Source organism: Typopeltis vanoorti, chromosome 10 (genome assembly GCF_054136105.1).
Source record: "Typopeltis vanoorti isolate ZY-2024b chromosome 10, IOZ_Tvanoo_1.0, whole genome shotgun sequence".
Taxonomy (NCBI): Eukaryota; Metazoa; Arthropoda; class Arachnida; order Uropygi; family Thelyphonidae; genus Typopeltis; species Typopeltis vanoorti.
The window spans coordinates 67,370,169-67,385,023 of NC_143558.1; the positions used below are offsets into that span (position 1 = coordinate 67,370,169).

The 14,855-nt window shown below is 35.4% G+C and overlaps 1 protein-coding gene across 2 annotated transcripts in view; it reads right to left on the reverse strand.

Moving 5' to 3' along the window:
* Fntb (Farnesyl transferase beta subunit) overlaps positions 1-14,855 on the reverse strand; it is a 204,627-nt gene that overhangs the window by 73,277 nt on the left and 116,495 nt on the right. For both annotated transcript variants that reach the window (XM_090398657.1, XM_090398658.1), the window contains exons 7-8: positions 13,138-13,221; positions 1,057-1,143 (exon numbers count right to left, since the gene is read on the reverse strand). In XM_090398657.1, coding sequence (XP_090254783.1) covers positions 1,057-1,143; positions 13,138-13,221 — 171 coding nt within the window. The remainder of the gene's footprint in view (positions 1-1,056; positions 1,144-13,137; positions 13,222-14,855) is intronic.

Here is a 14,855-nt window from a genome sequence, read left to right on the forward strand (position 1 = left end):
CTCTCCATGCTTCTTCCATTTTGGCCAGTCTTGTGCATCTCTCCACCATAAATGTCTATAACATCTTGTTATCTCATTGTCCCATCTTACTAGGTCTACCTGGTTTCCAATTACCAAATCTTGGTGTCCATTTTGTTGTTCTCTTTATCAATCTACTGACAGATATTCTCATTACATATTCTGCCCAGCATCATTTGTTGCCTTTTATTACTAATGAAATGTTGATTACCTTTGTTTGCTTCCTTATCTAAATATTATTCTTTTTATATAAAAGGATTATTCTCAAAATGGAACTTTCCATGTTTCTTTGAGTTGTTTACAGTTTCTCTAAGTGTTTTTAGTCAGATTCTAGGTTTCACTACCTAGAGTCTGACAATACACTGGTTGTAGAGCTTTTTTTTTTTTTAGGCAGTTTAGAAAATTGCCTTTAAATCTCTCTCTTTCTACAATGGTTAAAAACTTTTCATCCTGCTGTTATTCACTGAAATTTCACTATCAAGTTTATGTTTGTTTATAATGATTTGTCCTAGATATTCATATCAACTCTATTTCAATCTGTCTTTGATTTATTTCAATTTGTTTCTGTTCTGGAGTATTTCCATATTTTTGATTTATCTATATTTATTTGTAAGCCTATCTCCAGTTTACTTCATTTAATTCAATAATCACATGCTCTTTTTCTTTTGGTAATCATCATCATCAGCAAATCATAAATTACATAAGTATTCTCCATCAATAGTCAGCCATGTTTTCTCATAGCATATTCAAGGGCTGTAGAAAATAATTTTGGTGAGATAGGGTCTTCCTACCTGACTCCTCTTTTTATAATGTTCTTTATATTGATTTGATAGACATGAGAATTTTGTAGGTTACTTTCACTGAAATCAAAAAATTAAGTTTTCGGAATCAACAAGCAGGTTTTACTATAGAACAGGTAAAATATTCACAACAGTAAAAATATCAGTCTTATGTTATTAACACTAAATTATTCCAGTAAGATTATGTTTTCAAACCATATGAAATAAATCAAAGCTAATAAAACATATAGAAACTAACCTCATAACCCATTCACTGGTCCCTTCAAAAAGTTCAGGTGTAATAATATTAGTTAGCCTGGCCACAGCTAATGCACAATATACTCCTCTGAAAGTTAAATTTATAAAAAAATCAAATTAAAAAAAAAATCTTTGAAATAATTAATACTTTTTCCTATTCCTCCACTCCACTAACAATACCAAAGTTTTTTTCTAAAAAAAGAGAAAATAATGCTAAATATAACAAATTATACAACAGTCCAATCTATAAGTATATAGTCTCTTGGTAATCTACTGAAAAAAAACTTGCTTTAATTCTCTCTCATCCAGAGATTTTAATATGTTGATACACATTTTCATACTTGTATATGGAAATATGACTTCTACCATGGGTAGAAATCATATTTCTACCCATAGGATCTATTCTGTGCTGTGCCAAGACAGATTTCTCAAATTTCCTGTTCCTGATGTAAGATTGTTGTCATTCTCTTGCACTGAGCATCCAGTTTGTCTGAAGAAAGAATAATGACAATCATAAGGAACGTGACTGTCAATTTTTAGGGAAAGACAACATATACTGTTATATTAATTAAAGTCTTTCCCTAAAAATTGACAGTTATATATCACCAATGTATAAGTTTATCAACAAGAATTACATACGGAACTTGGTACAAGCAAGGAAAAGCCAGAGGCGAGTGTTTATCTTAGAAAGATGGGAACCATCATGATAATTTGTTGACAGGAAGAAAAGTAGCCACTAAATTGCATTTAAGAATTCTGGAAATTGGTTCTGAAATGTATGAGATAGGGACCAGACATATTGTTTGCTTGTTATCTGAGCTAGGATTAATAGAATCAAAAAGATGTTGTGTGGTCCTTTCTGAGAAGCCATTAAGTTTCATATATCATTTGATGTTTATGAGTTCTTGCTGTAATTGGTAAGATGTAGAACATATAGTGTGAGCATGTCATACTATAATTCCAGTCTTCTGTGAGGGATGGTGAGCAGATTGATGTTGAATGTAGCTTCCAGTGAAAGGAGGTTTTTGATAAACAGAATTAATTCACTTGGGATGAGTGGAGGAGTAGAATATCTAAAATGGAAGATTTGTCGTCTTTTTCCATTTCCATAGTAAATTTAATTCATGGATATAGTGAATACAGTGTTTATATTAGATAAAAAAAAGAGTAGGTAATGTTTCTTCATTATGGGTCCAGATCACAAAAAATCACTATATAACAAACCCAAAATGAAGGCTGATGGTGTACAGTATGAATGAGAAGAGGATGGCTTCTAAATGTTCTAAATAGAAGTTTGCAAGATTGGGCTTCTGGTGGCAGTTTCTTCAACTGGACTGTAAACTTATTTTGACAAAGAAAATGGTCAACTATATTGCTGACGTGCCACCTCTGGCAAGCGTGCCATAGGTTCGCCATCTATGCCCTAGGGTTTAATGTTAGGGCTCTTGTTACTTAATATAATCATGAATTATAATGGTTCAAATATTAAGCATAAAATTTCGCTCCTTGCTGAGGATATGGAGCTGGATGTGTTGTAAAGAGCAGTAAAGAGTACTCAACTGACTTAAGTTCTTTACAGGATTTTCTTAAAAGATTACAACAACAACACGGAAATAGGTAAGAAGGTAATGTCAATAAGATAAGTCTCTTTCTGAAGCCTATTCATTTAACTTATTAATAAGTTAAATGGACATGCTTCAGAAAGAGTTAACAAATAGAAGAATTTAGGTATTCTGGTAAGGAATTCAAATTCAGGAATCATACTGGTTCAACAAGTAGTACAGGTAAGAAGATTGTAGGTTCAATTAAAGATGATTCACTTGTAGAAGAAAGGACTTTATGATATGGTTATGTTTCTGGTCAGGCCAAGATTAGATCATACCTCAAAATTTTACGCATCCTAGTATTTTAATGAATGCCCTGAGAATTTAAGATATTCAGGGAAGATTCATTAAATGATTAGAAGAATTCTATCATAATGGCTATGAGAATCAATTAATTATTAGTAATGTGATGAATTTATTCAACAGGAACTGGTGAGGAGATTTAATTGGCATTCATAGTTTAGACATCAGATATGCAGGAGTTTGCTGAACTCTCCTGAACCAGACTTTAAGGATATAATAAAGATGGGGGAGGGCAGAAAGAACAAACATATGAAATTCATTTTTTATTTCCAGGGTTGAAAATATGTAGAATGGCCTTAACAGGTTATTAAAATGGGAAATTAATGTGACTAAGAAATAATTAGACAGCTCTTATGGCTGGAGGTTATTATTATTATTAATAAGAGAGACCACCAAGGAGTCAGAGACTCATTGAGGGAGGCCACATACTACACACAGCAGCTATCACACTTGTTCTTGAATAGACAACATCCAATAGCAATCCATTCTAATCATGCACCACTCTATGAGAGAAAAAATCTAGATCTCATCCCTTTCTTACCAGTATTCATTCTAAGCTTCCAAATATGCCCTCTTGTCCTTTGTCCACCTTTATAAAATAAAAATTTCCATCAATTGAAGTCCTGTATGATCCTTAGAGAAGTTTGTCTCAATCATACCCTCCCCTTTCTCCTGTTTGCTAGTATCTTCAGTCCACAAATTCTCAATGTCTTCATGATCAGTATTCCACGATCCTGATATCATTTTTAACTCTCCATTGCTCTCTCTCTCTCTCTCTCTCTCTCTCTCTCCACTGTATCAGAATCACAATGGAAACCAGTAAACCAGACCTGTGCACAACAGTCCAAGTGAGGTCTTAACACGGCCTTGTAAGGAGGCAAAATGACATTCATCATCTTTACATGTCAAATTTCATTTCAGAACTGCAATTATCTTTTCAGTTGTATTTGCAATCTTTACTACATAGTCCCCTGAACTTCAACTTCGTATCTACTAACACTTCAGGATCCCTAGCCTGATACAATACAGCATGACACCAACACAATACAATACAATACAACATTGGATATCTAATCACACCAAAGTGCATTATTTTACATTTACTGACATCCATTTTCACATGCTCATAGTTTCAGCCTATTCAAATCATTCTGAGAGTAGTCCATATCAGCTACATTCCTGATTACCCTGCCTATCTTTGCATCATCAGCAAATAGCTGTATGTTGCCTATCAAATCCTTCCCAATGTCATTAATGTACAGACTGAATAACAGTGGACCAAGGACTAATCCTTGTGGTACATCACTGGTTACCTTAAATTTTGCAGCCTCACATCCCCTCTATACCACTTTTTGATATCTGTGAGTCAGCCATCCTCTTATCCACATTAATATTTTATAATCCAAACCCATATTCTCCAATTTATGCAAGTCTTCCATGCAGTATTCTGTCAAAAGTATCACGGTGTATTCATTCTCTTTGTCTAGTTCAATGGTAACATTATTATAGATTGTGAGCAAGTTGTTAAAAAATGACCTTCCCTTAGAAAACCCATGATGTTCATTGCAAAGTAGAGGGTCTCTATCAACCCATTTCTGAATGCTGGTTGGTTGGTTAGTTTATAGTTTATTGGCAAAAAACAACAACATCATACTGTGCAATAGTAAAGGTTACAGCAATACACAAAGTCAAAAGGCTACAGCTATACATAAACAAAGAAAAATTATAAACAATATGCATGTACAAAAACCAAGCTGAGCATTGCAGCATATACAAAAAAAAAAAAAAAAAAACCAGCTAATGCCTATTTGTTCCCGTATAGGGAATAGGCGGGGCCGTTCACCCTATCTAACTGCAGCATATACATATAAACAAAATTACAACAAAGGTTACAGAAGCACATATACAGTCAAATAGAAATTAGTAAACAATATGCATGCACAAAAATAAAGTTCCACAATGCAGCATCTACATATAAACAAAATTACTGCAGAGGTCACAGCAACACATACACAGTCAAAAGTTACAGCAGCACATAAATAGTCAACAGTCGTTGTCATTGTTGTCTGGTAGCATCCTCTAGCAAGCGCCCTCTCTCATTGACTACGTTATATACTTAGTTACGGCCGATTGGTCACCTTAACTCTGAACTGTTTTAACATGGTTCTAAAACATAGATCTCTTAAGCACATTTAATAACCACAATTTTGGTCCTGAAACACAGTTTTCCTTTGCTTATTTTACAAGGACAATATTAGTTCTAAACACAGATTTCCTTAGCTTATTTAATATTACTAATCTCAGTCGAGTTGATATACCTTTGAGTGAATATATACAGTACTCCCTTAGCCCTGTTCTTGGAGGCATAAGCATATCCTTATCCTTAGGTTTTCATTGTCTCTGTGTTGTGTCGGAAACACATTGGCTTACGGATAGCGAGTCAGCTCTTTTTCCGTCACAACACTAGCAAGAACAACTTCCACTCTTCTCTGTATACACTGACTAGAATGGCAATGCTTAATTTCAGGCTTAATGTCATATAATTTGTTTGTCAATGCTTTCTACCATGATGACTGCCATTGAGCAATTAGCTTTGATATTACAAATAGTCTGTAGTCTGTATATAGTAATGTCAAACAGTAAATGGAAAGTTTGAGGCTGATTTAGCATCTGCAGTCTCATTTCCCTTAATTCCAATGTGGCTGAGAATCCAGCACAACTGAATATCAAAATTAAAGATTTTCATTTTGTACAACAGGTGTGACGCCTTATGCACTGGATGTGGATTATATATAGAAGAGAAGATAGCCTGTAAAGAGCTCAATGAGTCTGTATGAATTGCACACTTTTGGTATCACTTTTCTTTTATATGCAACTCTGCTGTATAATTGCTGCTTCAGGTGGAATCTGGATGGAGTAATAATGTCAGGAAACACAGCAGCACAGCCAACAGAGCTATCAGTTCTTGAACCATCAGTATAGATGGGCAAGAAATCAGAGTAAGTTGCTCTGTGTGTGCATTAAACAATTTCAGGTAGACAGATGATATATTATGAGAATTTTATAGTTGACAAAGTGAGAGGTCACAGGATGGAGTGCAAACCTGCCATGGAGGATTGTCATTTGGGATGTCCATGGAGGGATGTTTGGTTCAACATTCATGCCAACAACTTGCATATTCTCTTTCACACACACACACACATACCAAAAGGACATATGGCAGTCTGAAGTGTGTGATATTGAGCTTCCCAACACAGAGAAAAGAGACTAGGTCCATGTAAGGTATAATTAAGATACAACTGTTTTCATCTAAGTGATTGAGCTGGTTCATTTGCTTCAACATACTTCGAGTGGGTGATGTGCAAAAGGCACCAATAACTATCCGTATACCTTGATGATGAATAAGATTCAACTATTGCAGGTTACTCTGTCTAGCAGAACCATAGACTTTACCCCCATAATCCAGCTTTGAATGTATAAGTGCACAATAAAGACAGAGCAATGAATATTGAAAAGCACCCCACTAAGTAGAGGATAGAATGCAAAGGGGGTTCAATGCTCTATTGCACTTTTCTCTTAGTTGACGAACGTGTGCAAGGAATGTCAAAGATTCCCAAGAACTTGGCTTCTGTACCTACTGGAATAACAGTTTGTCCCATTCTTAATTCAGGATCTGGATGAAAAGTGCATTTTCGACAGAAGTGTACACAGACACTTTTTTCTGTTGAAAACCTGAACCCCATTTCTGAATGTGAGCTCTAACCAATTTTAACAAAATCTTTACCGCCACTCCTAAGATACTGATTGGTCGACAGTTGGATATTTCTTTTCACTACCCTTGTGCAATGAGATTACCATATGTTCTTTCCACGCCTATGCAAACTTCCCTTTTCTGAGACTCAAATTATATAGCCTGGTTAAAAGGAAAAGCCAGTTCAGCTGAACACAATTTAGCACCTATGCTGATTGGATATCAGCACAGGTGCTAAATTGCTGAATTCCTGTTCAGTTTGTGCAACAGCTCTAATACTTTCTCCTCCTCATACACCTGAGTTTCTTCATCCAGTGAAGAGGTAGCAGTGAGCTCAATGTTGCATACACCAGGTTGATAGGTTTTAGCAAAATGGGCACTCAGCTGAACAACCTCTTCTGAATCTGTCACCCTCAACACCATCTGCATCCAGTAGAGTTATTCTTTCATATTCATTCTTTCTTTTACTTGCAGTATATCGATAGAATTCTCTGGGGGGTTATCTTTACCTTGCAGAGCCGGTTTCTTTTCATACTCAGACTTAGCTTTCCATACAACAGTTGCGACTCTTCAGGCCTGTCACTTATAATTTTCATAACAGACATCATCCTTATGCATACGATATTCCTTTCACATCATCCTTTTTTTTTTTTTTATTTTTTTTAACGAATCTCTTGCTTGATAAGATTACACATTCATTTGACTTCTACTCGAATTATATATTGGGTTTTATCCTTTATCCAAGTGTAAGCAAACAAAGTTTGCGCCTGAAGTACTTTCAGGACTGGGGCAACTCGTGCCAAAAGTGATATAAGTTCTCATCACTTTCCTTAGTATCTCCAATAAAGCAAAACTCCAGTAATGTATTATACACGAGTTGCTCCAGTCCTGAAAGTACTTCAGGCACAAACTTTGCTTACACTTGGATAAAGGATAAAACCCAATATAACATTAGTAGCAGAGCCAAGTGAAAAAACTTCCATAGTCTTATCTCTAATCCAGAGAATTTTAACAATAGGGTGTGACACCCTTTGGCAACTCGTATAGGTAAATATAACTTCTCCATTACTTCCACCTCAGTATCACCACCTCTGAGTCTGGCTCCCACTGATGAGACCTCAATAAAGGTTGAAACTGGTCTGGGTAGTGGCCCTTGCCTTAATGCATAGCATTATACATGTCTACAAGGAGATGTGCTTTGCATTATGGGAGATACTAAGGAAAGTGATGAGAACTTATACCACCTTTACCACGAGTTGCCCCAGTCCTGAAAGTACTTCGGGCACAAACTTGTTTGCTTACACTTGGATAAAGGATAAAGGCCAATATATAATTAGTAGCATAGCCAAGTAAAAATGACTTCTATCCTATTTTTTCTTCAAACTCTCAGGACACATTCTGCTGTTGCATTATTTAAGTATTTTTTAAATGCTTCCCATGCACCGTTGATATTCCTCCATTCAGCAACAGTTACCATTGTGCTGAACTCAGTATACTCCTCAGTTGGTTATAATTTGCTGCTTTGTAGTTAGCATGTAACCGTTCCTGAATAGAACATTCATAAACTTCCCAAGTGAGTAGTGCATGATCACTGTCACCAACCAGAGGCAGAATAGTTTCTTTAACTGAAACATCCTCTGACACTATAATCAAATCTAACACTCTTTTACCTCAAGTTCCTTCTGTCACATGCTGCTTCAGAAAGTTGACTCGCAGCAACTCAATAAATTCAGTTCTATTCTTCTCATGAGATTTTATTGTTACCCAATCAACGTTTGGGTAATTAAAGTTCCCCGTTCACGATTGCTCTTTTCGCACTCACTGTCTTTACTTGGTGATGCAATTCATCATCAGCAACTGATCCACAGGTGTGTAACAACACCCTACTATGCATTTGATCTTGTTATATTCCACCTCACACAACATGGTTTCAAACTCATTGCCACATGAAAAACTGTTATTAGTATTACAATCATAGGGCTCAACAATAACTGGATTCAAGTCAATCAGATTGTGGGATACTTTCTTTTGTTTGGAAAACACTCTAGTTTCAAGTCATCCAATATCATACACATTCAAGTGTAGGCCATCCCTCTTATACAAATCCAATCTCCCTCAAACTCCCATCCATTCCTTCTACACAGCCTACACATCAAATCTTTGGTCATCATAGCCTTCTTTTTAATTCATTTTTGTCATAGTTAGGTACAATTTTCACATTTTCTCTCTTCAATGAGATATGTTAATTAAAATTTTCATTTAATTATCTAATTACTTGATATAACAGCTAAATATTTGTGTTTGTCTAAAAATGTTATGAATGAATAAAAAACCAAAACAAAAAGACCAAAATAAAAAATGATGGTACAACATGACAGAATTTCATGCCGGCTGGGGCGTCGCCCGGTTAAACAAGGCCCCCGTTGTTTTCGCCAGGGAACCAGGGCAAACAGTGAAAAGTCAGCTACTGGAACAAATCTGAAAACAAACCCCAACTCAACATCACCAGAGTTAAAGATCGGTACTATCAACGTAAGAAGCCTGAATGGCAAAGAAATGGAGCTAGCTGAGGAATTAGATAAGTACCAGATCGACATAATAGGGGTGACTGAAACAAAAAAGACCAAAGCTGGCGAGATCTTTCTGAGCAATAAATACAAAATGTTATATTCACACAATGACAATCAAGGAAAAGAAGGAGTAGCCATAGTATTCAACACAAAATACGAGGCTAATCTTCTTGAATGGCAGTCAGTCTCAAGTAGAGTAATGTGGGCAAATATGAGAATGGGGAACTGGACAATGAGACTTATTTGTGCCTATGGTCCCACAGAAGGTTCAACTAAGGTAGACGTGGAGGAGTTTTTTGAGGCTTTAAAAAAAGCAACTGACACAATGAAAAATGAAAAGTTGGTCCTTGTTGGCAATCTAAATAGCAGAGTAGGAAATGATTGTGAGACATACAAAAATATTTTGGGAAAATTTGGAGAAAAGAGCAAAGCTAATAGTAATGGCAAATATCTGTTGGATTTCTGCTCAGGACATGGACTGTTTATTACTAACACCATGTTCCAACATAAAAATGTGCACAAATTCACATGGAGAGAAGAGGCTAGGAATAAGAAAAGTCTCATTGACTATGTTATTGTTGATAGTGATGTTTTCTCCCTGGTGCAGGACACCAGAGTGTACAGAGGATTTGAAATTGGAAGTGATCACTATTTAGTCTTGAGCAGGATAAAACTGAATTTCATATTGAAAAGAATAACATGTAAGAAAGTTTAAAAGCGAATAAAAGTTCAGCAGCTCTCAGATGTGAACTGTAGACTAAAATACACAAAGATTATTGAAGAAAAAATGAAAGAGTTTGAGAACTGGAATCAAACCTTGGAGATTCAGTGGCAAACTCTGAAGAAAACATTGACTGATTCTGCCAGAGAGGCATGTGGTGAGGTTGTCTGTAAGGATAAAAAAATCAGAACTCCCTGGTGGACACAGGAAGTTAAAGAGGCAGTGAAGGAAAAGAAGAACGCATATCAAAAGTTCCTGGCAAATAAGTCAGCTTGTGTGCTATTAGAGAATATAGAGACAAATGCAAGAATGCTAAACACTGTGTAAAACTAGCTAAACAAAAGTCATGGGAGGACTTTGGCAAGAATATAGAAAATAAATATCAAGAAGGTGGCAAAATATTCTGGAGGTTGTTGAAGAAGCTTAAGAATGGAGGAAAGAGTGCTGTAAAAGGAGTTACAGATGATAAAGGTGACATGAAAACGGGAGAAAAAGACATCCTTGAAGTATGGAGTAATTACTTTGAAAAACTGCTAAATGAAACAATCAGTGATCACAGCACAGTGGTAAAAAACACTGCCCAGGCATGCAGTCAGGAATACATATCCATACTTGAAGTAGAAAAAGCCATCAAAGGCTTGAAATGTGGAAAGGCGGCAGGAGTAGATGATATTCGACCAGAAATGCTGAAGTATGGTGGTATAAAAGTCTTACAGTGGCTGAACTGCATAGTTCAGAAAGCCTGGACTGAGGGACGAATTCCCGATGATTGGAGTAGAGCTCTCATAGTACCCATATATAAAAAGGGAAATAAAACTGAATGTGACAATTACAGAGGTATTTCCCTACTGAGTGTTCCTGGCAAGATCTATGCAAGTATACTTGAGAAACGGTTGAGAAGAATTGTGGAAGAAAAGCTTGGTGAAGAACAAGCTGGATTCAGGCCAAATAGAGGCTGTCAGGATCAGATCTTCACTTTACAACAAATAGTCGAGAAAGCATGGGAATATAACAAAGATCTGTATTTAAGTTTTGTCGATTTGGAAAAGGCATATGAGAAGGTGCCAAGAGAGAAGCTATTCAATACGCTGCAGTTATATGGTGTCAATGGGGCATTATATCAAGCAATACTTAGTCTTTATTTGAGTTGTAAGTCAGCAGTTAGAATTGAAGGAAGTACAGGAAGATGGTTTAATGTTAAATCTGGTGTGAGACAAGGATGTACATTATCCCCTCTGTTATTCATTATCTATATGGATCACATTATGAAGGAAAGTGGTATTAAACATGATATCAAAATTGGAGATGTTAATGCCAGCTCTTTGCTTTATGCAGACGATGTTATACTTCTAAATAAATCCGCTACAAGTCTGCAAGATTCTCTGACTAAATTGAATAACTGTTGTAATAGATATGGTATGAAGGTCAGCAATAAAAAGACAAAGACAATGAAAATAGGCAGAATCATTGAAAATGTAAACTCTGTTGTGAATGGAGAACCTGTGGAACAAGTAAAACATTTCAGCTATTTAGGCATGATTTTTACTGAAGCTGGTAAATTAAATATAGAAATAGACAACAGAATCAGCAAAGCTGGTATGGTGGGAAGTCAATTGAATAAATTCATATGGAATAAGAGAGAAATTAGTCGGAACACTAAATTAGCTGTATACAAGACAGTGTTCAAACCAGTTTTAACTTATGGATCTGAGAGCTGGGTCAGAAGTAAAACACTTGACTAAAGACTAGAGACCACAGATATGAGAGTCCTGAGAAAGATTATCGGCGTGAACAGATGGCATCAATGGCAATATCATATTAAAAACGAGGATATTAGGAAAGAACTTGACATTGTCAGCATCTAGGAATGTGTTAGCAGAGCTAATCTCAGGTGGTATGGTCACTTAAACAGAATGGGCAAGGAAAGATTAGCAAAACAAGTGTTCTCTGCCAGGTTGGCAGCAAAACAACCCAGAGGAAGACCAAGATATAGGTGGATTGATACGGTACAAAGTGCTTTAGACGATAGAAATATAAGATCTGATAATGTTGGAGTCTTGACAAGTAACAGACTGATTTGGAGGAAAATTGTAGATAGGAAATTAATAATGATGTAATTTTTTTTTTCATGTAGTACTATCATATCCTGTACACCCCTTGAGGGTACATGGCAGGAATTTGATGATGATGATGATGAATAAAAAAAAAATTTTAAAAAAAAGGAGAAGATACTATGAATGAACATACATATGATAACTTATATGTAATGTGGTGAATCTCGTTATTTATTCTGGTTTGGTGCATGGGATCACCTGCTTTTCTTTTTTGCATCTCCACTTTCTTTTTCAGCACTGAGTCAATCAGATTGTGGAATACTTTCTTTTGTTGGGAAAACACTCTAGTTTCGCTCTTATAAAATGACCTTAAACATCTGGTAGTAGTTATACGTATTATCAAGGTATAAATATGAATTTAGGTAATTTGTGGTGTTCAGTCCAATGACACTTTTGCAGGTTTCAAGCTTTCTGGTAGAAGGTTAATAATAATACCTTCTGATGAAGATTGGTTATAAAGTTCCAAATTTGCAAAATCATAATTTGCTGTGAATGGAAGGAGCATAACTCTTGCAAGTAATGAAAGATTACTTGTAGATAATTTATGCCCCTTAAAAATGTCTGGTGAAGGATCAGCAATGTAAGTTTATAGCTTTCTACAACTATCCTATCCTTCTCATCCATCCTAGGACGAGTTGAGTCCCCTCCTATTGAGGAGTTACTGGCATATTAATGCAGCCAGTTCACTACTCGTGTTGCTGCATCCCCTAAGGGCAATACACATGATTGTATGTATCCTTGTGTGTTTACAGGGCTGGTTTTCCTGCTTGCAGGATGAATAAACCCCACATAAACTGATAGAAAAACTCTGCTGTCCACGCCCGAGACCGGCTAACTTGGCTATGGCTGAGGAAGATCCTTGAGCTCCTCACATCGTCGATAGAAATCGAACCTAGAACTTATCTGTAAACTGCATTTTCCTTATTCTAACAGTTACAAGCAAAGAAGCCATTAAAAAGTATGAGTTTTTTTGTTTACACATTTCAGTGTTTTTGAGCAAAACTGAAAAATAATTTTACCTAACATCCACTTCTCCACCTTCATGCATACAGAACGAACAATCTGAATTTTTCATTCGAAACAGATAGTCTTGCAGCTTTTCCCTATTATGCATAAATGAAAGTTAATATTTCAGATTAAGTATTGTCAAATCATTTGATAAATAGTAGATCTAACAATTCTGCTTAGTATAAGCAAATGAATCTTAAGTTTGGTTCTGAATAAATCAATTACTATTAATTATTCTTCTAGTGATGAACTCCATAGGTTTTAATCAACAATGAAGCAAAGTATTAAATTCATCCTTGATACATTTAATACTTTTACTTCAATTATTTTATTTACAATTATTATTAACAATAATAAAATTAAATAATTGTTATAAGCAGTTTATAATTCATAGCAAAAAGCAGAGAGATGTAGCAAGCAACACCATCAATAAACAGCTCACAAAAACTGAATATTGGTTGATTCAGTAACATCATATAAATGAGCAATGGTTATAACTTAAAACCATTGTATAAGCAGATCATTGTAAAGTGAAGTATCATAAAGTGGGGTATTACTGTATACACACACACACATATATATATACGCTTTCTATTTATTGTATATATCTCAGTATACAATTTTGTATGCAAATATCTTAATTTTAATTATTAATCTCTCTTTATAAACCTTCTCTGTACCATACACTTTTTTACATCATTGTAATGAGATTTGCAATTCTTTATTCTCTGGATATGTTTGTTTTTAACTATGTTGATGACTAGGTTCCCAGTTCCTAATAGTACTCTGTGACTGGCACAGAGAGACAGAACAAAAGCACTCTGTAAAGCTCTGTTCATTCCTCTCTTGCTTCATGTAATGGTCCATTCTCTTTTTTGTGCATTCACTCTGATGTAATGAGATACTCATCATGAACTATGTGGTTAATCTTATATTCCTTTCTTATGTAATGTGTGATTTAATCCTTTTTTTTTTTTCCTATATTCCTACACATGCATAAGGTAGAGAAGCCTACAGCAAACAAATGCTGTGTGTGGGAAAATTTAATCAATATTTTAGCCTTTTCTCGGTATGCATACATAAATCTTTCTTAATGCAGTCTAGTACAGAAATTCCTTTGATTTACTTTTACTCCCTCACCACCTTTTTAAATCATTACAGAGAGTCGTATTCCAGTAATCTTGGATTCAACCTTTTGATGAAGTCTTCTGAATTATGCATTGGAGCCATTGTAAAACTTTCATACTACTGGCACATTTTAGGTCAAATAGTATCTAATCCAACTAGCTTTCACATTTCAGATTTTTGATGGCTTTTTCTACCCCAAAGGTTTGAGACAGAAAAATATGTTTCTGATAGCATTCCTCCTGGATATTTTCTACTGCTATATGACATGTTTCTTCATTTAATACAGGTCTCACTTTTCCCGGCAGTGTGGGATTGTTAACATGATAGTGCAAGCTGAAACCATGCAAAACAATCATAATAATCAATGGGAAAATTTTTGTTGGTTACAAATGTATAGGGAAATTAAAAAAAAAAAAAATTGTAATACCAATTTAATACACTGCAGCAAATTTAAATATGAAAGATTGTTCATGGAATCAGCCTCAGCTCTAAAAAACTTTCCAAACCTCAAAAAATTTGTGTGCATGAGACTGCCCCAAATTAGGGAAGCTTGCATCTTGAGTACTTCAACACAACAGCCAAGACAACCCAATATAGTTTA